Source organism: Papio anubis, chromosome 14, assembly GCF_008728515.1.
Source record: "Papio anubis isolate 15944 chromosome 14, Panubis1.0, whole genome shotgun sequence".
Classification (NCBI taxonomy): Eukaryota; Metazoa; Chordata; class Mammalia; order Primates; family Cercopithecidae; genus Papio; species Papio anubis.
Genome location: NC_044989.1, coordinates 89,870,489 through 89,895,683, shown reverse-complemented (window position 1 = coordinate 89,895,683; position 25,195 = coordinate 89,870,489). Strand labels below are relative to the sequence as shown.

General features: G+C 35.7%; 1 protein-coding gene across 1 annotated transcript in view; it reads left to right on the top strand.

Moving 5' to 3' along the window:
- The window catches only part of LOC101000208 (ankyrin repeat domain-containing protein 36C-like), a 133,416-nt gene that overhangs the window by 88,418 nt on the left and 19,803 nt on the right, over positions 1–25,195 (top strand). The window contains exons 27-48 of the mRNA XM_031655343.1: positions 1,541–1,569; positions 1,664–1,736; positions 3,389–3,417; positions 3,512–3,584; positions 5,148–5,176; positions 5,270–5,342; positions 7,000–7,028; positions 7,123–7,195; positions 11,239–11,267; positions 11,362–11,434; positions 16,788–16,816; positions 16,911–16,983; positions 18,664–18,692; positions 18,786–18,858; positions 19,637–19,665; positions 19,760–19,832; positions 21,513–21,541; positions 21,636–21,708; positions 22,527–22,555; positions 22,650–22,722; positions 24,700–24,728; positions 24,812–24,884. Coding sequence (XP_031511203.1) covers positions 1,541–1,569; positions 1,664–1,736; positions 3,389–3,417; positions 3,512–3,584; positions 5,148–5,176; positions 5,270–5,342; positions 7,000–7,028; positions 7,123–7,195; positions 11,239–11,267; positions 11,362–11,434; positions 16,788–16,816; positions 16,911–16,983; positions 18,664–18,692; positions 18,786–18,858; positions 19,637–19,665; positions 19,760–19,832; positions 21,513–21,541; positions 21,636–21,708; positions 22,527–22,555; positions 22,650–22,722; positions 24,700–24,728; positions 24,812–24,884 — 1,122 coding nt within the window. The remainder of the gene's footprint in view (positions 1–1,540; positions 1,570–1,663; positions 1,737–3,388; positions 3,418–3,511; positions 3,585–5,147; positions 5,177–5,269; positions 5,343–6,999; positions 7,029–7,122; positions 7,196–11,238; positions 11,268–11,361; positions 11,435–16,787; positions 16,817–16,910; positions 16,984–18,663; positions 18,693–18,785; positions 18,859–19,636; positions 19,666–19,759; positions 19,833–21,512; positions 21,542–21,635; positions 21,709–22,526; positions 22,556–22,649; positions 22,723–24,699; positions 24,729–24,811; positions 24,885–25,195) is intronic.

Below are 25,195 nucleotides of genomic sequence, written 5' to 3'. Positions count from 1 at the left end.
TCCAAATAAATCATCCGGGGGTTCGTCGAAGCTTCACGTTCTGATTCAGCATGCCTGAGATTCTTCATTTGTAATACGTTATCGGGTGACCCTGATGCTGCTGGTCTTCGACCATGATCTGAGTACTAAGATTATAGATGTCTCTACTTGGAAATTGTGAAGAAGAACCATTGGAGAGCAGTTCAACTCATACCAGGCTCAGGGGACAGCATCATTTTGCTTTAATTCTACTGCATGTTTCCATCAAAAGGGGATGGAGAACGAGATGAAGTAATAGATATCCAACCACCTTCTCAACCATCCAGACCACTGATGTAGCAATTGTTTTCCTCTAGGATGAGGGATTGTGAGGCAGGAAGGAGGAAAAAGAAGAAGTTATTGATGTAATTTTGGAGTTTCTGCTGAGGAAACCTGAGTAAACTTACTTCAGATGCATTTGGAGTATTTGCATAAAAGAAGATTTGATTTTGGCTGCTGCAGGAGCTACTGGAAGCAGGAAATAATGCTAGAATTGGGATAAACCAGAATGACTCATTACTCCTCTTTGTGATGATTAGGCATCAGAGATACATGTTTTGTTTATTTGAGTTATAAAAATGAGATAAACATGATTACGAATGCTTTGGCTTTGTTGTTCAAGGCTTTGTTTACTCTTGGATAAAATAACTATTTAAACTTCTTTAGAGAATAGTATGATACTCCCCACAAGACTATTTTAGAAACAAAAATTATGATGAAATCAAATTAACTCCTAAGATTGTCATTTTCAATGAATATTGGAATGATTTCTGCATAGAAACTTTATTAATATCTAATGCTTGTAGCATTTTTACTTTAGAGATATATGTCAAAAATGACAGTTGATGATATTTTTATTGAGGCTAATATATATGAACCTTTGTGTCCATGACTAGATGAAGAAATTTTCGAAAGGCTCAACTAGTGGATACAAGAAAGTTAGGCAAATTATTACATCACATTGGTGTCAGAAATAATGAATGTTATCTACTAGGTTTCTGCAAAAATATATCCAAGCTGAAGGGACGTGAAGTGTACATTCAACTGAAGTGTCATTGTAATTGTGTACGTTCCTAGTTGCCGAACAAGTTAAAGAGCATGATGAATGTTTGTAGTATAATTACGTAAAACCTTCTGATTTCCTGCATGAAAGACATTGGGAATCATGTACCACCTGCTTTGACATTGATTCATAGGTGTATGAGTTGTTCCACTGACTTAAGTCACATTTCTCCTCATCACTTGGCATATCAACATTGATATTGATAGGGTTTAATTTTAGTTTTAGACATATGACAAATCATACCGTGTTTGCAATTGTAAGGGTATATTTCATGAAGCCTGTATTTCCTTTTTTCAGTGTATTTCTGTAATGTTCCAGTCCCCAGACACAAAGTAGAAAACATCAAAGCCTACACTAATACAGGCAGGAGGATACAGCTTGGTGCTAACACTGTATGCATGTATGGATAACGTTATCATATTTACGTATGAGTGATTATGTATCCCTTTTGCTTTTCAGTGTCTTCTCAGAAACAACCAGTCTTGAAGGTAAATAAATTTCCATTTAAATTTGGAACTAGTAACTGCAGAGTCTATGAAACCTACTTTATTTGTTGATTTTTTTGTTTCAAATTCCATTCAGGTTACAAGTGACGAGAAAGATTCTGTTTCGAATACAGCCTCAGAAATAAAGGATGGACAAGAATCTGCTACAGGTAATTTTGCAAAACACATTTACTGTCATGTTCAGTCCAGATAGAAAATAACTTCTCTTCCCTGAATAAACCAGCGTGGGACTCGTTGATGCTGCACATTCTGATTCAGCAGGCCTGAAATTCTTCATATGTAATAAGTTCTCGGGTGACGCCGATGCTGCTGGTCTTGGACATGATCTTCGCAGTAAGATTATAGACTTCCACACATTGAAATTGGGAAGAAGAAACATTGGAGAGCAGATCAAGACGTAAGGGGTTCAGGGGACTGCATAATTTTGCTTTAATTCTGCAGCATGTTTTCACCAAGGGTGGAAGGAGAAAGAGATGAAGTATAGATTTTGTAGACATCACACCGCATCTCTAAAGACAGGCGGAAACTTGATCAGTAATAATCAAGGACAATTCGAATGACAAGTAACGAGACCACTGATATAGCAATTGGTTTTCCCAAGGAAGAGGGATAGTGAGGCAGGAAGGAGGAAAAGAAGTTACTTATGTAATTTTGGGATTTCTGCTGAGGAAACCTGAGTGAACTCACTTCAGATGCATGTTGCATATTTGCAGAAAGAAAATTTGATTTTGGCAGGTCCTGGAAATACAGGATGCAGGAAGAATGCTAGAATTGGGATACAATCGCGAATGACTAATTACTCCTCTTTGTAACTATTAGGCATCAGACTTGCATGTTTCATTGATTTTAGTTACAAAAATGAGATATGCCTGAGTATGTCTACATTGGCTTCTTTGATCAAAGAGGTAACTCTTGGAAAAAATCGCGATTTAATGAATATTCTTTATAAAATAGCATGATACTCCTAACAAGACTATTTTAGAAACAAAAATACTGTTGAATCCATCAACTAACCCTTAAACGGTCATTTTTAACGAATGTTGGCGTAATTTCCAAATGGAAAAGCTTACTAATATCCAATTCTTGTAGGAGTTTTATTTATCAGAAGTATGTCAAAATTAATAATTGATTATGCTCTTTATTGAGGCTTACATATATATTATGCCTTTGTGCCATGAGTGGATGAAGAAATGTTCAGAAGGCTAAACTAGAGAATACAAGAAACTTAGGGGAATTATTACACCACATGGGTGTGAGAAATAATGAATATCATTTACTCCCGGAAACATATATCCAAGCTGATCAATTTAGGACACTACCACTTAAAAGACGTGAAATGAAGAGAAACCAGAGTGTTCATTCAACTAAAGTGTCATTGTAATTGTGTAAGTTCTCAGTTATCAGGCAAATTAAAGAGCATCGTGAATGTTTGTAGTATAATGGTGTAAATCCTTCTGCTTTCTTGCCGGAAAGATGCAGGATCATGTACCACCTGCTTTGACATTGTTTCTCAGGTGTATGAATTGCTGCTCTGATTTTACGTCACATTTCTCCTATTCACTCGACATATCCTTATTGATACAGACACGGTTTTATTTTAGTTTTAGACATGCCACGTTTGAAATTGTAAGGATATATTTAGTGAAGCCTCTATTCCTTCAGTGTGTTTCTGAAGCAGAAAGCATCAGATCCTACACTAATACAGGCAGGAGGATACAGCTTGATGTTAACACCTCATGAATGTATGAATAACATTATCTTATGTACATATGAGTGATTGTGTGTCCCTTTTGCTTTTTAGTGTCTTCTCAGAAAGAACCAGACTTGAAGGTAATTAAACTCTCATTTATATTTTGAACTAGTAACTGTTTAGTCTATGAACTATACTTTATGTATTGATTATTTTGTTTCAAATTCCATTCAGGCTACAAGTGACAAGGAAGATTCTGTTTCGAATATAGCCACAGAAATAAAGGATGCACAAATATGTGGAACAGGTAATTTTGCAATATGCATATAATGTCATATTCAATCAAGATAGAAGAGAACTTCCCCTTCCCAAATAAATCAGCGTGGGGTTCGTCGAAGGTTCACATTCTGTTTCAGCACGCCTAAGATTCTTCCTTTGTAGTAAGTTCTCGGGTGAGTCTCATGCTGCTGGTCTTTGGCCATGATCTGAGTACTAAGATTATAGACTTCCCTATTTTGAAATTGGGAAGAAGAACCATTGGAGAGCAGTTTAACACATAATAGGCTCAGGAGACAGCATCATTTTCCTTTAATTCTACAGCATGTTTCCAATCAAGAGGGGAAAGAGAAAGAGATGAAGTAATAGATATTACAGACATCAGATCGTATTGCTATGAACATAGGCAAAAGTAATCCTAATACCCCAAAAACACTGTAGAATGAGAACTAACAAGATCAATCATGTAGCAATTATTTTACTCAAGCAAGAGGAATTGTGAGGCAGGAAGTAGGGAAAAGATGAGGTTATTTATGAAATTTTGGGGTTTCCGCTGAGGAAACCTGAGTGAACTCCCTTCAGATATTTTTGGAATATTTGCATAAAAGAATATTTGATTTTGGCAGCTCCAGGAACTACTGGAAGCAGGAAACAGTGCTAGAATTGGGATAAACCACAGTGACTCCTTACTCTTCTTTGTTACTATTAGGCATCAGAGATACATGTTTTGGTGGTTTTACTTATAATAATGAGATAAACTTGAATATGAATACATTGACTTGGTTGTTCAAGGAGCTAACTCTTGGATAAAATACCTAGTCAGTGAAACTTCTTTAGAGAATTGTGTGATATTCCCAACAAGACTATTTTAGTAACAAAAATTACGTTGAATTCAAATTAACTCCTACAATGGTCATTTTCAATGAATATTGGAGTGTTTTCTGAATGTAAATTTTATTAATATCTAATGCTGGTAACGGTGTAACTTTGTAGACGTATGTCAAAATTGGTAATTCATGATGTTTATATTGAGGCTAATATATTATTTTCTGTTACTGTGAATGTTTGAAGAAACTTTCAGAAGGCTAAACTAGCAGATACAAGAAACTTAGTCAAATTACTACACCACACGGGAGTGAGAAAAAATGAATATTATCTACTAGGTTTCAACAAACATATATCCAATCTGATCAATTTAGGACACTTCCACTGAAGAGACGTGAAGTGTCATTGTAATTGTGTGCCTTCCCAGTTATCGGACAAGTTAAAGAGCGTGATGAATGTTTGTAGTATAATTCGAGAATCCTGACAAAAGATGGTGGATCACCCGAGCTGATTGATTCTCGAAGACGACTGATCGATTTATCCCTGACTGGAAGATATCCGAGTTGATATTTGATCGGTTTATCGATTGATACCGACAACTGATAACTCCAGACGAGACCGATGAAGCCCAGGAACGATCGAGAAATCCAGGTCCCCAGAAAACAAAGAAGCCTGACCTGAATACAGTTTTATGCTAACATTGTATGCCTGTGTGGATAACTTTATCATATTTATATACGAGTGATTGTGTATCCCTTTTGCTTTTCAGTGTCTTCTCAGAAACCACCAGCCTTGAAGGTAATTAAATTTTCATTTATATTTTGAAGTAGTAACTGTAGAGTCTATGAACCTACTTTATTTATTAATTATTTTGTTTCAAATTCCATTCAGGTTATAAGTGACGAGAAAGATTCTGTTTTGAATATAGCTACAGAAATAAAGGATGGACAAGAATCTGGGGCAGGTAATTCTGCAAAACACATTTAATGTCATGTTCAGTCCAGATAGAAAATAACTTCTCTTCCCTGAATAAATCAGCATGGGGCTAGTCGAAGCTACACATTCTGATACAGCAGGCCTGACTTTCTTCATATGTAATAAGTTCCTCGGGTGACGCCCATGCTGCTGGTCTTGAACATGATCTTCGCAGTAAGATTATAGACTCTCACAATACTGAAATTCAAAGAAACATTGGAGAGCAGATCAAGATGTAAGGGGCTCAGGCGACAGCATAATTTTGCTTTAATTCTACAGCATATTTTCACCAAGGGTGGAAGGAGAAAGAGATGAAGTATAGATTTTATAGACATCACACCATACTGCTGAAGACAGACGGAAACTTGATCGTTAATAACTCGCGGACAATAGAACGAGAAGTATCCAGACCACTGATATAGCAATTAGTTTTCCCAAGGAAGTGGGTTTGTGAGGCAGGAAGGAGGGAAAAGAAGTTATTTATGTAATTTTGTGATTTCTGCTGAGGAAACCTGAGTAAATTCACTTCAGATGCATGTAGCATATTTGCAGAAAAAAGATTTCATTTTGGCAGCTCCAGGAACTACCGGATGCAGGAAAGAATGCTAGAATTGGGATGAACTACAATGACTAATTACTCCTCTTTGTTACTGTTAGTCATCAGACTTTACATGTTTCGTTGATTTTAGTTTTTAAAAATGAGACACGCTTTTGAATATGAATACATTACTTTGATCAAAGAAGTAACTCTTGAAAAATCGCACTTAATGATATTCTTTTAGAGAATAGCATGATACTCCTAACAAGACTATTTTAGAAACAAAAATACTGTTGAATTCATCAACTGACACTCTTTCCTTAAAATGGTCATTTTCAATGAATGTTGGTGTGATTTCTGAATGGAAAAGCTCACTAATATCCAATTTTTTAAGAGTTTTATTTAGCAGAAGTATGTCAAAATTAATAATTGATTATGCTCTTTATTGAGGTTTATATATTATACTTTGTAATATGAGTGGATGAAGAAAATGTTCAGAAGGGCAACCAGAGAATGCGAGAATCTTAGGCGAATTATGACACCACACGGGTGTGAGAAATAGTGAATATAATTTACTCAGATTCCAGAAACATATATCCAAGCTGATGAACTTAGGACACTTCCACTTAGAAGACGGGAAATGTCCATTCAACTAAAGTGTCATTGTAATTGTGTAAGTTCTCAGTTATCAGGCAAGATAAACAGCATGATGAATGTTTGTAGTATAATGTTGTAAATCCTTCTGCTTTCTTGCCTGAAAGACATGCAAGATCATGTACCACCTGCTTTGACATTGATTCTCAGGTGTGTGAATTGCTGCTCTGATTTTACGTCACATTTCTCCTCATCACTTGCCATATCCATATTGATATAGACACGGTTTTATTTTAGTCTTAGACCTACGATTAATCGTACCATGTTTAAAATTGTAAGGGTATATTTGGTGAAGCCTGTATTCTTCTTCTTCAGTGTATTTCTGAAGTAGAAAACATCAAATCCAACGCTAATACAGGCAGGAGGATACAGCTTGTTGCTAACACCTCATGAATGTACAAATAACATTATCTTATGTTCATATGATTGATTATGTGTCCCTTTTGCCTTTTAGTGTCTTCTCAGAAACAACCAACCTTGAAGGTAATTAAACACTCATTTATATTTTGAACTTGTAACTGTATAGTCTATAATCTATACTTTATGTATTGATTATTTTGTTTCAAATTCCATTCAGGCTACAAGTGACAAGGAAGATTCTGTTTCGAATATAGCCACAGAAATAAAGGATGGACAAGAATCTGGGACAGGTAATTCTGCAATACACATTTAACGTCATGTTCAGTCCACATAGAAAAGAACTTCTCTTCCCTGAGTAAATCATCGTGGGGCTCGTCGAAGCTGCACATTCTGATTCAGCAGACCTGAGATTCTTCATATTTAATAAGTTCTCTGGTGACACCGATGCTGCTGGTCTTGGACATGACCTTCCCGGTAAGATTATAGACTTCCACACATTGAAATTGGGAAGAAGAAACACTGGAGAGCAGATCAAGACGTAACGGGCTCAAGGGACAGCATAATTTTGCTTTAATTCTACAGCATGTTTTCACCAAGGGTGGAAGGAGAAAGAGATGAAATATAGATTTTGTAGACATCACACCATACTGCTAAAGACAGACGGAAACTGGATCGTAATAACTTGTGGACACTAGAACGAGAAATAACGAGACCACTGATGTAGCAATTAGTTTTCCCAAGGAAGAGGGATTGTGAGGTAGGAAGGAGGGAAAAGAAGTTATTTATGTAATTTTGGGTTTTCTCCTGCGGAAACCTGAGTGAACTCACTTCAGGTGCATGTAGCATATATGCAGAAAGAAGATTTGATTTTGGCAGCTCCTGGAACTACAGGATGCAGCAAAGAATGCTAGAATTGGGATAAACCACAATGACTATTGTTGCTATTAGTCATCAGACTTACATGTTTCTTTGATTTTAGTTTTAAAAATGAGATACGCTTGAATATGAATACATTGGCTTCTTTGATCAAAGAGGTAACTCTTGGAAAAAATCGCAATTTAATGAATATTCTTTAGAGAATAGCATGATACTCCTAGCAAGACTATTTTAGAAACAAAAATACTGTTGAATTCATCAACTGACCCTTAAAATGGTCATTTTCAATGAGTGTTGGTGTGATTTCTGAATGGAAAAGCTCACTAATATCCAATTTTTTAGGAGTTTTATTTAGCAGAAGTATGTCAAAATTAATGGTGATTATATACTCTTCTTCAGGAGGTTTATATATTATACTTTGTGGCCATGAGGTGGATTGAAGAAATGTTCAGAAGGCTAAACTAGAGGGAAATGCAAAGAATCTTAGGTAATTGTGACACCACATGGGTGTGAAATGGTAGAATATAATTTACTCAGTTCCAGAAACATATATCCAAGCTGATGAACTTAGGACACTTCCACTTAGAAGGCGGAAATGTCATTCAACTAAAAGTGTCATTGTAATTATGTGAGTTCTCAGTTATCAGAGCGGATTCATTAGCATGATGAATGTTTGTAGTATAATGTTGTAAATCCTTCTGCTTTCTTGCCTGAAAGACATGCAGATCATGTACCACCTGCTTTTGACATTGATTTACAGGTGCCATGGGTACTGATTTTACATCACATTCTTCTCATCACTGGAGCTTATCATATGGATATGAACATGGTTTATTTTAGTTTTAAGACATATGACGAGTTATACCATGTCTGAAATTGTAAGGGTATATTTCATGAAGCCTGTATTCCTTTTCTTCAGTGTATTTCTAAAGTAGAAAACATCAAATCCTACACTAATACAGGCAGGAGGATACAGCTTGATGCTAACACCTCATGAATGTATGAATAACATTATCTTATGTACACATGAGTGATTATGTGTCCCTTTTGCTTTCAGTGTGTCTTCTGAGGAAACAGCCAACCTTGAAGGGTAATTAAACTCTCGGTATATTTTGAACCAGTAACTGTTTAGTCTATGAACTATACTTTATGTATTGATTATTTTTGTTTCAAATTCCATTCAGGCTACAAGTGACAAGAAGATTCTGTTTGAATATATACGAAATAAAGGATGGACAAGAATCTGGGACAGGTAATTTTGCAAAACACATTTAATGTCATGTTCAGTCCAGATAGTAAAGAACTTCTTTTCCCTGAATAAATCATCCTGGGGCTCGTCAAAGCTGCACATTCTGATTCAGGAGGCCTGAAATTCTTCAAGTGTTATAAGTTCTCTGGTGACGCCGATGCTGCTGTTCTTGGATATGATCTTTGCAGTAAGATTATAGACTTCCACACACTGAAATTGGGAAGAAGAAACATTGGAGAGCAGATCAAGACTTAAGGGGCTCAGGGGACAGCATAATTTTGCTTTAATTCTACAGCATGTTTTCACCAAGGGTGGAAGGGGAAGGAGATGAAGTATAGATTTTACAGACATCACACCGTACTGCTAAAGACAGAGGGAAACTTGATCGTAATAACTCGCGGACACTAGAATGACAAGTAACGAGACCACTGATGTAGCAATTAGTTTTCCCAAGGAAGTGGGATTCTGAGGCAGGAAGGAGGGAAAAAAAGAAGTTATTTATGTAATTTTGGGATTTCTGCTGAGGAAACCTGAGTGAAGTCACTTTAGATGCATGTAGCATATTTGCAGAAAGAAGATTTGATTTAGGCAGCTCCTGGAACTACAGGATGCAGGAAAGAATGCTAGAATTGGGATACACCGCAATGACTAATTACTCCTCTTTGTTACTATTAGGCATCAGACTTGCATGTTTTGTTGATTTTAGTTACAAAAACGAGATATGCTTCAATATGAATACATTGGCTTCTTTGATCAAAGAGGTAACTCTTGGAAAAAATCGTGATTTAATGAATATTTTTTAGCGAATAGATGATACTCCCAACAAGACTATTTTAGAAACAAAAATAATGTTGGATTCATCAACTAACCTTTAAATGGTCATGTTCTTTCTTTTTTTTTTTTTTTCTGTATTTATTTTTTTTATTATTTTTTATTTTTTATTATTTTTCATTATTATTATACTTTAAGTTCTAGGGTACATGTGCATAACGTGCAGGTTTGTTACATATGTATACTTGTGTCATGTTGCTGTGCTGCACCCATCAACTCGTCAGCACCCATGCACACGTATGTTTATTGCCGCACTATTCACAATAGCAAAGACATGGAATCAACCCAAATGTCCATCAGTGACAGACTGGATTAAGAAAATGTGGCACATATACACCATGGAATACTATGCAACCATAAAAAAGGATGAGTTTGTGTCCTTTGTAGGGACATGGATGCAGCTGGAAACCATCATTCTCAGCAAACTATCACAAGAACAGAAAACCAAACACCGCATGTTCTCACTCATAGGTGGGAACTGAACAAAGAGATCATTTGGACTCGGGAAGGGGGACATCACACACTGGGGCCTATTATGGGGAGGGGGGAGGGGGGAGGGATTGCATTGGGAGTTATAGCTGATGTAAATGGTCATTTTCAATGAATGTTGGCGTGATTTCTGAATGGAAAAGCTTACTGCTATCCAATGCTTGTAGGAGTTTTATTTAGCAGAAGTATGTCAAAATTAATAATTGATTATGCTCTTTATTGAGGTTTATATATTATACTTTGTTGCCATGAGTGGATGAAGAAATGTTCAGAAGGCTAAACTAGAGAATACAAGAAACTTAGGCAAATTATGACACCACACGGGTGTGAGAAATAATGAATATTATTACTCCAATTCTGGAAACATATATCCAAGCTGATCAATTTAGGACACTTCCATTTAAAAGACGTGAGATGTTCATTCAACTAAAGTGTCATTGTAATTGTGTAAGTTCTCAGTTATCAGGCTAGTTAAAGAGCATGATGAATGTTTGTAGTATAATGGTGTAATAATCCTCTTGCTTTCTTGTCTGAAAGACATGCACGATCATGTACCACCTGCTTTGACATTGTTTCTCAGGTGTGTGAATTGCTGAGGATTTTACATCATGTGTCTCCTCATCAATCGACATATCCATATTGATATAGACACGGTTTTATTTTAGTTTTAGACATACGACTAATCATACCATGTTTGAAATATTAAGGGTATATTTCATGAAGCCTGTATTCCTTTTTTTCAGTGTATTTCTAAAGTAGAAAACATCAAATCCTACACTAATACAGGCAGGAGGATACAGCCGGATGCTAACAATAATCTCATGAATGTATATGAATAACATTATCTTATGTACATATGAGTGATTATGTGTCCCTTTTGCTTTTTAGTGTCTTCTCAGAAACAACCAGCCTTGAAGGTAATTAAACTCTCATTTATATTTTGAACTAGTAACTGTATAGTCTATGAACTGTACTTTATGTATTGATTATTTTGTTTCAAATTCCATTCAGGCTACAAGTGACAAGGAAGATTCTGTTTCGAATATAACCACAGAAATAAAGGATGCACAAATATCTGGAACAGGTAATTTTGCAATACGCATATAATATCAGGTTCAATCAAGATAGAAGAGAACTTCTCTTCCCCAAATAAGTGAGCGTGGGGTTCGTCGAAGGTTCACGTTCTGTTTCAGCACGCCTGAGATTCTTCCTTTGTAATAAGTTCTCGGGTGATCCTCATGCTGCTGGTCTTTGGCCGTGATCTGAGTACTAAGATTACAGACTTCCCTACTTTGAAACAGGGAAGAAGAACCATTGGAGCAGTTTAACGCATAAGAGGCTCAGGAGACAGCATCATTTTCCTTTAATTCTATAGCATGTTTCCATCAAGAGGGGAAGGAGAAAGAGATGAAGTAATAGATATTATAGACATCAGATCGTATTGCTATGAACATAGGCAAAAGTAATCCTAATACCCCAAAAACACTGTAGAATGAGAACTAACAAGATCAATGATGTAGCAATTATTTTGCTCAAGGAAGAGGAATTGTGAGGCAGGAAGTAGGGAAAGAAGAGGTTATTTATGAAATTTTGGGGTTTCCGCCGAGGAAACCTGAGTGAACTCCCTTCAGATATTTTTGGAATATTTGCATAAAAGAATATTTGATTTTGGCAGCTCCAGGAACTACTGGAAACAGGAAGTAATGCTACAATTGAGATAAACCACAGTGACTCCTTACTCTTCTTTGTTACTATTAGGCATCAGGGATACATGTTTTGTTGATTTTACTTATAATATTGAGATAAACTGGAATATAAATACATTGGCTTTGTTGTTCAAGGAGCTAACTCTTGGATAAAATAGCTATTCAGTGAGACATCTTTAGAGAATAGTGTGATATTCCCACCAAGACCATTTTAGTAACAAAAATTATGTTGAATTCGAATTAACTCCAAAATGGTCATTTTCAATGAATATTGGAGTGATTTCTCAATGTAAATTCTATTAGTATTTAATGCTGGTAACAATGTGGCTTTGTAGACGTATGTCAAAATTGGTAATTCATGATGTTTTTATTGAGGCTAATATATTATTTTCTGTTAATGAATGTTTTGAAGAACTTCTAGAAGGCTAAACTAGCAGATACAAGACACTTATTCCTAAATTATTACACCCCACACGGAGCGAGAAATAATGAATATTATCTACTAGGTTTCAACAAACATATATCCAATCTGATCAATTTAGGACACTTCCACTGAAGAGACGTGAAGTGTCATTGTAATTGTGTGCCTTCCCAGTTATCGGACGAGTTGAAGAGCGTGATGAATGTTTGTAGTATAATTATATAAATCCTTCTGATTTCCTGCATGAAAGACATGCGGGATCATGTACCACCTGCTTTGACATTGATTCTCAGGTGTGTGAGTTGCTCCACTGATTTAGGTCACATTTGTCCTCATCACTCGGCATATCCACATTGATATTGACACGGTTTTATTTTAGTTTTAGAGATATGACAAATCATACCTAGTTTGCAATTGTAAGGGTATATTTCATGAAGCCTGTGTTCACTTTTGTCAGTGTATTTCTGTCATGTTCCAGTCCCCAGACACAAAGTAGAAAACATCAAAGCCTACACTAATACAGGCAGGAGGATACAGGTTGATGCTAAAACTGTATGCATGTATGGATAACTTTGTCATATTTACGTACGAGTGATTATGTATCCCTTTTGCTTTTCAGTGTCTTCTCAGAAACCACCAGCGTTTAAAGTAATTACATTTTCATTTATATTTTGAACTAGTAACTGCAGAGTCTATGAAACCTACTTTTTTGGTGATTATTTTGATTCAAATTCCATTCAGGTTACAAGTGACGAGAAAGTTTCTGTTTCGAATGCAGCCACAGAAATAAAGGATGGACAAGAATCTGGGACAGGTAATTCTGCAAAACACATTTAATGTCATGTTCAGTCCAGATAGAAAATAACTTCTCTTCCTTGAATAAATCAACGTGGGGCTCTTCAATGCTGCACATTCTGATTCAGCAGGCCCGAGATTCCTCATATGTAATAAGTTCTCGGGTGACGCCAATGCTGCTGGTTTTGGACATGATCTTCCCAGTAAGATTAAAGACTTCCACACACTGAAATTGGGAAGAAGAAACATTGGAGAGCAGATCATGACGTATGGGGCTCAGGGGACTGCATAATTATGCTTTAATTCTACAGCATGTTTTCACCAAGGGTGGGAGGAGAAAGAGATGAAGTATAGATTTTACAAACATCACACTGTACTGCTAAAGACAGATGGAAACTTGATCGTAATGACTCGTGGACACTAGAACGAGAAGTATCCAGACCACTGATATAGCAATTAGTTTTCCCAAGGAAGTGAGATTGTGAGGCAGGAAGAAGGGAAAAGAAGAAGTTATTTATGTAATTTTGTGATTTCTGCTCAGAAAACCTGAGTGAATTCACTTCAGATGCATGTAGCATATTTGCAGAAAGAAGATTTTATTTTGGCAGCTCCAGGAACTACAGGATGCAGCAAGGAATGCTAGAATTAGGATAAACCACAATGACTAATTACTCCTCTTTGTTACTATTAGGCCTCAGACTTACATGTTTCGTTGACTTTAGTTTTAAAAATGAGATACGCTTGAATATGAATCCATTGGCTTCTTTGATCAAAGAGGTAACTCTTGGATAAAATCGCAATTTAATGAATATTCTTTAGGGAATAGCATGATACTCCTAGCAAGACTATTTTAGAAACAAAAATACTGTTGAATTCATCAACTGACCCTAAAAATGGTCATTTTCAATGAATGTTGGCGTGATTTCTGAATGGAAAAGCTTACTAATATCCAATGCTTGTAGAAGTTTTATTTAGTAGAAGTATGTCAAAATTAATAATTGATTATGCTCTTTATTGAGGTTTTATATATATTATAATTTTTGTTATCATGAGGATGAAGAAAATGTTCAGAAGCTACAACCAGAGAATGGCAAGAAACTTAGGGCCAATTAGGACACCACACGGTGTGAGAAATAATGAATATTATTTACTCTGATTCTTGAAAACATATCCAAGCTGATCAATTTAGGTCACCTAAACTTTAAAGCGCGTGAGATGTCCATTCAAATCTACAAAGTGTCATTGTAATTGTGCAAGTTCGTCATCAGGCGTTAAAGAGCATGATGAATGTTTGTAGTATAATAGTGTAAATCCTTCTGCTTTCTGCCTGAAGACATGCAGCATGTACCACCTGCTTTAACACTGATTCTCGGTGGTGTATGAATTGCTGCACTGATTTACATCATATTTCTCTCATCATACTAGCATATCCATAATGATATAGACCCGTTTTATTTTAGTTTTGTATTTATGATCAATCATACCATGTTTGAAATAGTAAGGTATATTTCAGGAAGCCTGTATTCTTTCTTCAGTGTATTTCAAAGCAGAAAACATCAAATCCTACATCTAATACAGGCAGGATAGCCGATGCTAACACCTCATGAATGTATGAATATTATTCATGTACATAAGGAGTGAGGTCCCTTTGCTTTTCTTTAGTGTCTTCTCAGAAACAAACTGAAATGGAAGGTAATTAAACTCTCATTTATATTTTGAACTAGTAACTGTGTATGCAGTCTATGAACTGTACTTTATGTATTGATTATTTTGTCAAATTCCATTCAGGCTACAAGGACAAGGGAAGATTCTGTTTTAAATATAACCACAGAAATAAAGGATGCACAAATATCTGAACAGGTAATGGTAATACGATATAATATCAGGTTCAATCAAGATAGAAGAGAACTTCTCTTCCCCAAATAAGTGAGCGTGGGTTCGGCCGGTTCACGTTTGTTTCAGCACACCTGAGATTCTTCTTTTGTAATAAGTTCTTGGGTTAGCTTAATGCTGCTGGTCTTTGGTCGTGATTCGAGTAATTAAGATTTGGTAGACTTCCCTTATTTTATTGGGAAGAAGAACCAGTTGGGAAAGCTGTTTAAATACATAACAGGCTCAGGAGACAGCATCATTTTCCTTTAATTTATAGCATGTTTCACCAAGAGGGAAGGAGAAAGATGAAGTGGCCAGATATTATAGACATCAGATCAGACATATGAACAGAGGCAAAGTGATCCTAATACCCCAAAAACACTGTAGAATGAGAACTAACAAGACCAATGATGTAGCAATTATTTTGCTCAAGGAAGAGGAATTGTGAGGCAGGAAGTAGGGAAAAGATGAGGTTATTTATGAAAGTTTGGGGTTTCCGCCCAGGAAACCTGAGTGAACTCACTTCAGATACATTTGGAATATTTACATAAAAGAATATTTGATTTTGGCAGCTCCAGGAACTACTGGACGCAGGGAACAGTGCTAGAATTGGGATAAACCACAGTGACTCGTTATTCCTCTTTGTTACTATTAGGCATCAGAGATACATGTTTTGTTGATTTTACTTATAAAAATGAGATAAACTTGAATATGAATACATTGCTTTCGTTGTTCTAGGAGCTAACTCTTGGATAAAATAGCTACTCAGTGAAACTCCTTTAGAGAATAGTGTGATATTCCCCACAAGACTATTTTAGTAACAAAAATTATGTTGAATTCAAATTAACTCCTAAAATGGTCATTTACAATGAATATTGGAGTGATTTCTGAATGTAAATTTTATTAATATCTAATGCTGGTAACAGTGTAACTTTGTAGAAGTATGTCAAAATTGGTAATTCATGATCTTTTTATTGAGGCTAATATATTATTTTTTGTTACCGTGAATGTTTGAAGAAAATTTCAGAAGGCTAAACTAGCAGATACAAGAAAGTTAGCCAAATTATTTCACCACACGGGAGTGAGAAATAATGAATATTATCAACTAGGTTTCAACAAACATATATCCAAGCTGATCAATTTAGGACACTTCCACTGAAGAGATGTGAAGTGTCATTGTAATTGTGTACCTTCCTAGTTATCGGATGAGTTAAAGAGCGTGATGAATGTTTGTAGTATAATTATATAAATCCTTCTGATTTCCTGCATGAAAGACATGCGGGATCGTGTACCCCCTGCTTTGACATTGATTCTCAGGTGTATGAGTTGCTCCACTGATTTAGGTCACATTTCTCCTCATCACTCAGCATATCCACATCGATATTGACACGGTTTTATTTTAGTTTTAGACATATGACAAATCATACCGTGTTTGCAATTGTAAGGGTATATTTCATGAAGTCTATATTCCCTTTTGTCAGTGTATTTCTTTTATGTTCCAGTCCCCAGACACAAAGTAGAAAACATCAAAGCCTACACTAGTACAGGCAGGAGGATACAGCTTGGTGTTAACACTGTACACGTGTATACATAACTTTATTATATTTACGTATGAGTGATTATGTATCCCTTTTGCTTTTCAGTGTCTTCTCAGAAACCACCAGCCTTGAAAGTAATTAAATTTTCATTTATATTTTGAACTAGTAACTGTAGAGTCTATGAAATATGCATTATTTATTGATTATTTTGATTCAAATTCCATTCAGGCTACAAGTGACAAGAAAGATTCTGTTTCGAATATAGCCACAGAAATAAAGGATGGACAAAAATCTGGTACAGGTAATTTTACAGAACACATTTAGTGTCATGTTCAGTCCAAATGTAGAAGAACTTCTCTTCCCTGAATTAATAGCGGGGGACTCGTTGAAGATGTACATTCTGAATCAGCAGGCCTGACATTTCTCCGTTGTAATAAGTTCTTGGGTGATGCTGATGCTACTGGTCTTAGACATGATCTTCACAATAAGATTATAGACTTACCCACATTGAAATTGGGAAGAAGATACCTTGGAGAGCAGGTCAAGACATAAGGGGCTTAGGGGACAGAATAATTTTGCCTTAATTCTACAGCATGTTTTTACCAAAGGTAGAAGGAGAAAGAGATGAAGTATAGATTTTACATTCACATCGTACTGCTGAAAACAGACAGTAAAGTGATCGTAATAACTTGTACACAGTGTAGAACAAGAACTAATGAGTCCACTGATGTAGCAATTAGTTTTCTCAAGGAAGAGGGATTGTGAGGCAGGAAGGAGGGAAAAGAAGGAGTTATTTATGTAATTTTGGGTTTTCTGCTGAGGAAACCTGAGTGAACTCACTTCAGAGGCATTTGACATATTTGCATAAAGAAAATTTGATTTTGGAAACACCAGGAACTACAGGATGCAGGAAAGAATGCTAGAATTGGTGTAAACCACATTGACTAATTACTGCTCTTTGTTACTATTAGGCATGAGACTTACATGTTTTGTTGATTTTAGTTGTAAAAATTGGATAAAGTTGAACGTGAATACATTTGCTTCTTTGATCAAAGAGCAAAGTCTTGGATAGAATCGCTATTTAATTAATATTCTTTAGAGAATAGCATGATACTCCTAACAAGACTGTTTTAGAAACATAAGTAATGTGGAATTGGTAAACTGACTACTTGGTCATTTTCAATGAATATTGGTGTGATTTCAGAATGGAAAAACTTATTAATATCCAGTGCTTGTAGCAGTTTTATTTAGTAGAAGTATGTCAAAATTAATATAATTGAGGATGCTTTTAATTGAGGTTTATGTATTATACTTTGTTGCCATGAGTGGATGAAGAAATGTTCGAAAGGCTAAACTAGAGAATACAAGAAACTTAGGCAAATTATTGCATCACATGGGTGTAAGAAATAATGAATATTATTTACTCGAATTCAGGAATCATATATCCATGGTGATCAACTTAGGACACTTCCACTTAAGAGATGTGAAGTGTATGTTCAACTGAAATGTCATTGTAATTGTGTACCTTCTCAGTTATCAGGCAAGTTAAAGAACGTGATGAATGTTTGTAGTATAATAGTGTAAATCCTTCTGATGTATTGCATGGAAAACATGTGTGATCATGTACCACCTGCTTTGACATTGATTCTCAGGTGTATGAATTGCTGCTCTGATTTTAGATCACATTTGTCCTCATCACTCGGCATATCCACATTGATATTAACTTTGTTTTATTTTAGTTTTAGACGTAGAACAAATCATACCAAGTTTGCAGTTGTAAGGGTATATTTCGTGAAGCTTGTATTCCTTTTTTTTTCAATCTATTTCTGTCGTGTTCCAGTCTCCATACACAAAGTAGAAAACATCAAAGCCTACACTAATACAGGCAGGAGGATACAGCTTGATGCTAACACTTCATGAGTGTATGAATAATATTATCATATGTACATGTGAGTGATTATGTATCCCTTTTGCTTTTCAGTGTCTTCCCAGAAACAACCACCCTTGAAGGTAATTAAACTGTCTTTTATACTTTGAACTATTAACTGTATAGTTTATGAAATATACTTTTTTATTGATTATTTTGTTTCAAATTCCATTCAGGCTACAAGTGACAAGGAAGATTCTGTTTCGAATATAGCCACAGACATAAAGTATGGACAAGAATCTGGGACAGGTAATTTTGCAAAACACATTTAATGTCATGTTCAGTCCAGATAGAAAATAACTTCTCTTCCCCCGAATAAATCAGCGGGGGACTCATCGATGCTGCACATTCTGATTCAGCAGGCCTGAGATTCTTCATATGTAATAAGTTCTCGGGTGACACTGATGCTGCTGGTCTTGGACATGATCTTTGCAGTAAGATTATATATTTCCCCATGTTGAAATTGGGAAGAAGAAATATGGAGAGCAGGTCAAGACATAAGGGGCTCAGGGGACAGCATAATTTTGTTTTAATTCTCCAGCATGTTTTCACTAAGGGTGGAAGGAGAAAGAGATGAAGTATAGATTTTACAGTAAGAGCATGATGAATGTTTGCAGTACAATGGTCTACATCATTCAGGTATCTTGCATGAAAGACATGCGGGTGCATGTACCACCTCCTTTGACATTGGTTCCCAGGTGATTGAGTTGCTTCTCTGATTTTAGACCACATTTGTCCTCATCACTTGACATATCTTTATTGAAACTGACACTGTTTTATTTTAGTTTTAGTCATATGACAGATCGTAATATGTTTGAAATGATTAGTGTATATTTCGTGAAACCTGTATTCTTGTTTTCTTTAGTGTATTTCTGTCGTGTTCCTGTCCCAAGATACAAAATATAAAACATCAAAGGCTTCACTAAGACGGGCAGGAAGATGCAGCTTGATGCTAACACTGCATGAATGTTTGAATAACTTTATCATATGTACATGTGACTGATTATATATCCCTTTTGCTTTTCAGTGTCTTCTCAGAAACAACCGGCCTGGAAGGTAATTAAAATCTCGTTTGCATTTTGAACTATTAACTGTATAGTTTATGAAATATACTCTATGTATTGATTATTTTGTTTCAAATCCCATTCAGGCTACAAGTGACAAGAAAGATTCTGTTTCAAATATAACGACAGAAATAAAGGATGGACAAATATCCGGGACAGGTAATTTTACAATACACATTTAATGTGATATTCAATCAAGAGAGAAGAGAAATTCACTTCCCCAAATAAATCAGTGGGGAGTTCATCAAAGCTGCACGTTCTGATTCAGCACACTGGAGAGTCTTCATTTTAATAAGTACTCAGGTGACCCTGATGCTGCTGGTCCTTGGCCATGATCTGAGTAGTAAGATTATAGACTGCCCTACATTGAAATTGGGAAGAAGAACCATTGGAGAGCAGTTCAACACATAAGGGGTTCAGGGGACAGAATAATTTTGCTTTAATTCTACTGCATGTTTCCATCAAGAGGGGAAGGTGAAAGAGATGAAGTAACAGATATTATAAGCATCAGATCGTATTGCTATAAACAGAGGGAAAAGTGATCCAAATACCCCATAAACACTGTAGAATGAGAACTAACCAGACCACTGATGTAGCAATTATTTTCCTCAAGGAAGAGGGATTGTGAGGCTGGAAGGAGGGAAAATAAGAAGTTATTTATGTAATTTTGGATTTTCTGCTGAGGAAACCTGTGTGAACTCACTACAGATGCATTTTCAATATTTGTATAAAAGAAGATTTGATTTTCGCTGCTGCAGGAACTACTGGAGCGGGAAACAATGCTAGAATTGGGATAAATCACAGTGACTCCTTACTCTTCTTTGTTACTATTCGGCATCAGAGATACACGTTTTGTTGATTTTAGTTATAAAAAATGAGATAAACTTGAATATGAATACATTGCCTTCCTTGTTCAAGGAGCTAACTCTTGGATAAAATAGCTATTTAATGAAACCTCTTTACAGAATACCATGATACTCTCAAGAAGACTATTTTAGAAGCAAAAATTATGTTGAAATCTAATTAACTCCTAAAATGGTCATTTTCAATGAATATTAGAGTGATTCCTAATGTAAAATTTACTAACATCTAATGCTTGTAGCAGTTTTACTTTGTAGAAGTATGTCAAGATTGATAATTGATGATATTTTTATTGAGGCTAATATATTATCCTTTGTTGCCATGAGTGGATGAAGAAACTTTTGGAAGTCTCAACTAGCAAATACAAGAAATTTAGTCAAATTATTACACCTCACGGGTGTGAGAAATAATGAATATTATCTACTAGATTTTAGCAAACATATATCCAAGCTGATCAATGTAGGACACTTCCACTGAAGAGAGGTGAAGTGTACATTGAACTGAAGTGTCATTGTAATTGTGTATCATCTCAGTTATTGGGCAAGTTAAAGAGCATGATGAATGTTTGTAGTATAATTATGTAAATCCTTCTGGTTTCTTGCATGAAAGACATGCGGGATCATGTACTACCTGCTTTGACATTGATTCTCAGGTGTATGAGTTGCTCCACTGATTTTAGATCACATTTGTGCTCATCACTTGGCATATCTGTATTGATATTAACATGGTTTTATTTTAATTTTAGACATACGACTAATCATACCGTGTTTGAAATTGCAAAGGTATATTTCGTGAAGCCTGTATTCCTTTTTTTAAGTGTATTTCTGTCATGTTCCAATCCCCAGACACAAAGGAGAAAACATCAAAGCCTACACTAATGCAGGCAGGAAGATACGGCTTGATGCTAACACTGCATTATGTATGGATAACTTTATCATATGTACATATGAGTGATTGTGTATCCCTTTTGCTTTTCAGTGTCTTCTCAGAAAAAAAAAGCCTTGAAGGTGATTAAAATCTCATTTATATTTTGAGCTAGTAAATGTATAGTCTATGAAACATATTTTATTTATTGATTATTTTGTTTCAAATTCCATTCAGGCGATAAGTGACAAGGAAGATTCTGTTTCGAATACAGCCACAGAAATAAAGGATGGACAACAATCTGGGACAGGTAATTTTGCAAAACACATTTAACGTCATGTTCAGTCAAGACAGAAAAGAACTTCTCTTCCCCAAATAAATCAGCGAGGGACTCATTGATGCTGCACATTCTGACTCAGCAGGCCTGAGATTCTTCATTTGTAGTAAGTTCTCGGGTGATGCTGATGCTGCTGGTCTTGGACATGATCTTCCCAGCCTAAACTAGAGGACACAACAAATGTAGGCACATTATTACACGACATGGGTTTGAGAAATAAAGAATATTATACACTAGGATTTTCCAAACCTATATCCATGCTGATGAACCTGGGACACTTCCACTGAGGACTTGTGAAGTGTACATTCTACAGAAGTGTCATTGTCATCATGTACCTGCTCAATTATCAGGCAAGTTAAAGATCATGATGAATATTAGTAGTATAACGGTATAAATCCTTCTGATGTTTTGCATGAGAAACATGCAGTAGCATTTACTACCTTCTTTGACATTGATTCCTGGGTGTATGAGTTGCTCCTCTGATCTTAGATCATATTTCTTTTCATCATTCGGCATATCCACATTCATGTCAATGCTTTTTATTTCAGTAATACACACATGACCCATAATATGTCTTTGTAATTTGTGACTGTATATTTTCTGGAAGCCTGTATTCCTATTTTTTTTAGTGTATTTCTTCATGTTCCTGTCCCACAGACACGAACTATAAAACATCAAATCCGATGCTAGTACAGGCGGGAGGATACAGCTTGATGCTAACACTGCATGAATGTACGGATAACTTTATCATATTTACATATGATGGATTATATATTTCTTTTGCTTTTCAGTGTCTCCTCAAAAACAGTCAGCCTGGAAGGTAGTTACTCTTTAATTTATATTTTGAATTACTAATTGTATAGTCTATGAAACACATATTATGTATTGACTATTTTGCTTCTTATTCCATTCAGGTTATATTTAAAAAGGAAGCTCCTGTTTTGAATATTGCCACAAGAATAATGGCTGGTCGGAAATCTGGAACAGGTAGTTTGGCAATACACATTTAATGTTATGTGCACTCAAGATAGAAGAGAACGTCCCACCCCTGAATAAATCAGCGGGGGGATCATTGAAAATGCACTTTCTGATTCAGCAGGCCTGAGATTGTGCATTTCTAGTAAGTTCTCAGGTGATTTTGATGCTGCTGTTCCTTGGCCATGATCTTAGTAACAAGGTTATAGACTTCCCTACATTGAAATCATGTAGAAGAACCATTGGAAAACAGTCCAAAACATAAGAGAATCAGGGGACAGCATAAATTTGCTGTTATTTCAGAGCATGTTTCTATGGAGAGGGGAAGAAGAAAGAGAAGAAGTAATAGAAGTTATAGATGTCAGATGGTTCTGCTACAACCAGAGGGAAGAAGTTGTCATAATAACCCATAAACACTGGAGAATGAGAAGCAAAGTGGCCACTGATGTAGTAATTATTTTCATCAAGAAAGAGGAATTGCAAGGCAAGAAAGAGGGAAAGGAAGAAGTTAGTTAGGTAATTTTGGGGTTTCTGCTGAGGAAACCTGAGCGAGCTCACTTCAAATGCATTTGGAATATTTACATACCAGAAGATCTGACTTCTTGGTGCTCCAATGTCTACTGGAATCAGGAAGGAGTGCTAGAATTGGGATAAACCACAGTGTCTCATTATTCCTGTTTATTACTATCAGACATCAGAGATATATTTTTATTAGTTATTCGAATGAGTTAAAATTTAATATGAATACATTAGCTTTTTTCCAATGTGCTGTTTTTTTTTTGTTAACATAGCTATTTAGTGAATATTCTTTATAATAAAGTGATATTCCAGAGCAGACTAATTTTAGAGACAAAAATTATGTTGACTGTATTAATTGAATCCTAAAATGGTTATTTGCACTGTATATTGGCCTGATTTCAAAATATATAAGTTCATTAATATATAATGCCTGGAGCAATTCCATTTTGTATAAGTATGTATAATTTATTATAGTTTTTGATGGGTTTTATATATTATACCTTCTTGCCATTAGTGGATGAAGAAATTTTCTGAAGGCTAAACTAGAGGATACAAGAAATATAGGCAGATTATTACACCACATGGGTGTGATAAATAATGAATATTATCTACTAAGGTTCATCAAACATATATCCAAACTGATGAATTCATGACATTTCCACTGAAGAAATGTGAAGTGTACATTCAACTTAAGTGTCATTGTAATTGTGGGCCTTCTCAATTATTGGGCAAGTTAAAGAACATGATGAATATTTTTGGTATAATTGTATAAATCCTTCTGATGTCTTGCATGAAAGTCATGCAGTCACAGTTAGCACCAACTTTTACATATATTTCTAGGGTTACAAGGTGCTCCTCTGATTTTAGATCACATTTCTCCTTGTTAGTCAACATATCCACATTAATACTTATTTTTTAGTAATAGATGTGGTGCATAATTTCACTTTTTAACTTGTAACAGTATGTTTTTTGAAGCCTGTATTCCTAATTTCTTTTTTTTTTTTTTTTTTTGAGACGGAGTCTCGCTCTGTCGCCCAGGCTGGAGTGCAGTGGCGCGATCTCGGCTCACTGCAAGCTCCGCCTCCCGGGTTCACGCCATTCTCCCGCCTCAGCCTCCGAGTAGCTGGGACTACAGGCGCCCGCCACCACGCCCGGCTAGTTTTTTGTATTTTTAGTAGAGACGGGGTTTCACCATGTTAGCCAGGATGGTCTCGATCTCCTGACCTCGTGATCCACCCGCCTCGGCCTCCCAAAGTGCTGGGATTACAGGCTTGAGCCACCGCGCCCGGCCTCCTAATTTCTTTAGTGCATTTCTGTCATGTTACTGTCTCAAAGAAACAAACTAGAAAAACATGAAACCCTACACTAATACAGGCAAGAGTATTGAGTTTGATGCTAACACTCTATGAATGTATGGTTGGCCTTACCACATTTACGTATGATTGATTATATACTTTTTTTGCTTGTTAGAGTATCCTGAGAATCTGCCCACCTTGAAGGTAATTGCTCTTACATTTGTATTAACTGTATATACTATACAATATACATCATGTGCTAATCATTTTGTTTTAAAACCATTCAGGCTACAATTGAAAATAAAGATTCTGTTCTGAATGCAGCCACCAAAATGAAGGATGTACAAACATCCACACCAGGTAAACTTTGTAATGCAGATTTAACTGTGGAAAGATGCACATTAATCGATTTGTAATGCTCATAGTCTTTCTATTCTCAATTATTTCACTTTTATATATTGTTTCAGGATTTCATCTAAATAATGCAGCTGTTATCATTTTTATTTAGGTTTTCAAAAATGAGATTTGCATGCATAAGGAAAATACATTTTTTAAAAATATAAGGTTTTTTTTTGTTTTGTTTTGTTTTGTTTGTTGTTGTTGTTGTTGTTGTTGTTGTTGTTAGACAGAGCTTTGTTCTTGTTGCCCAGGCTGGAGTGCAATGGCTCAAT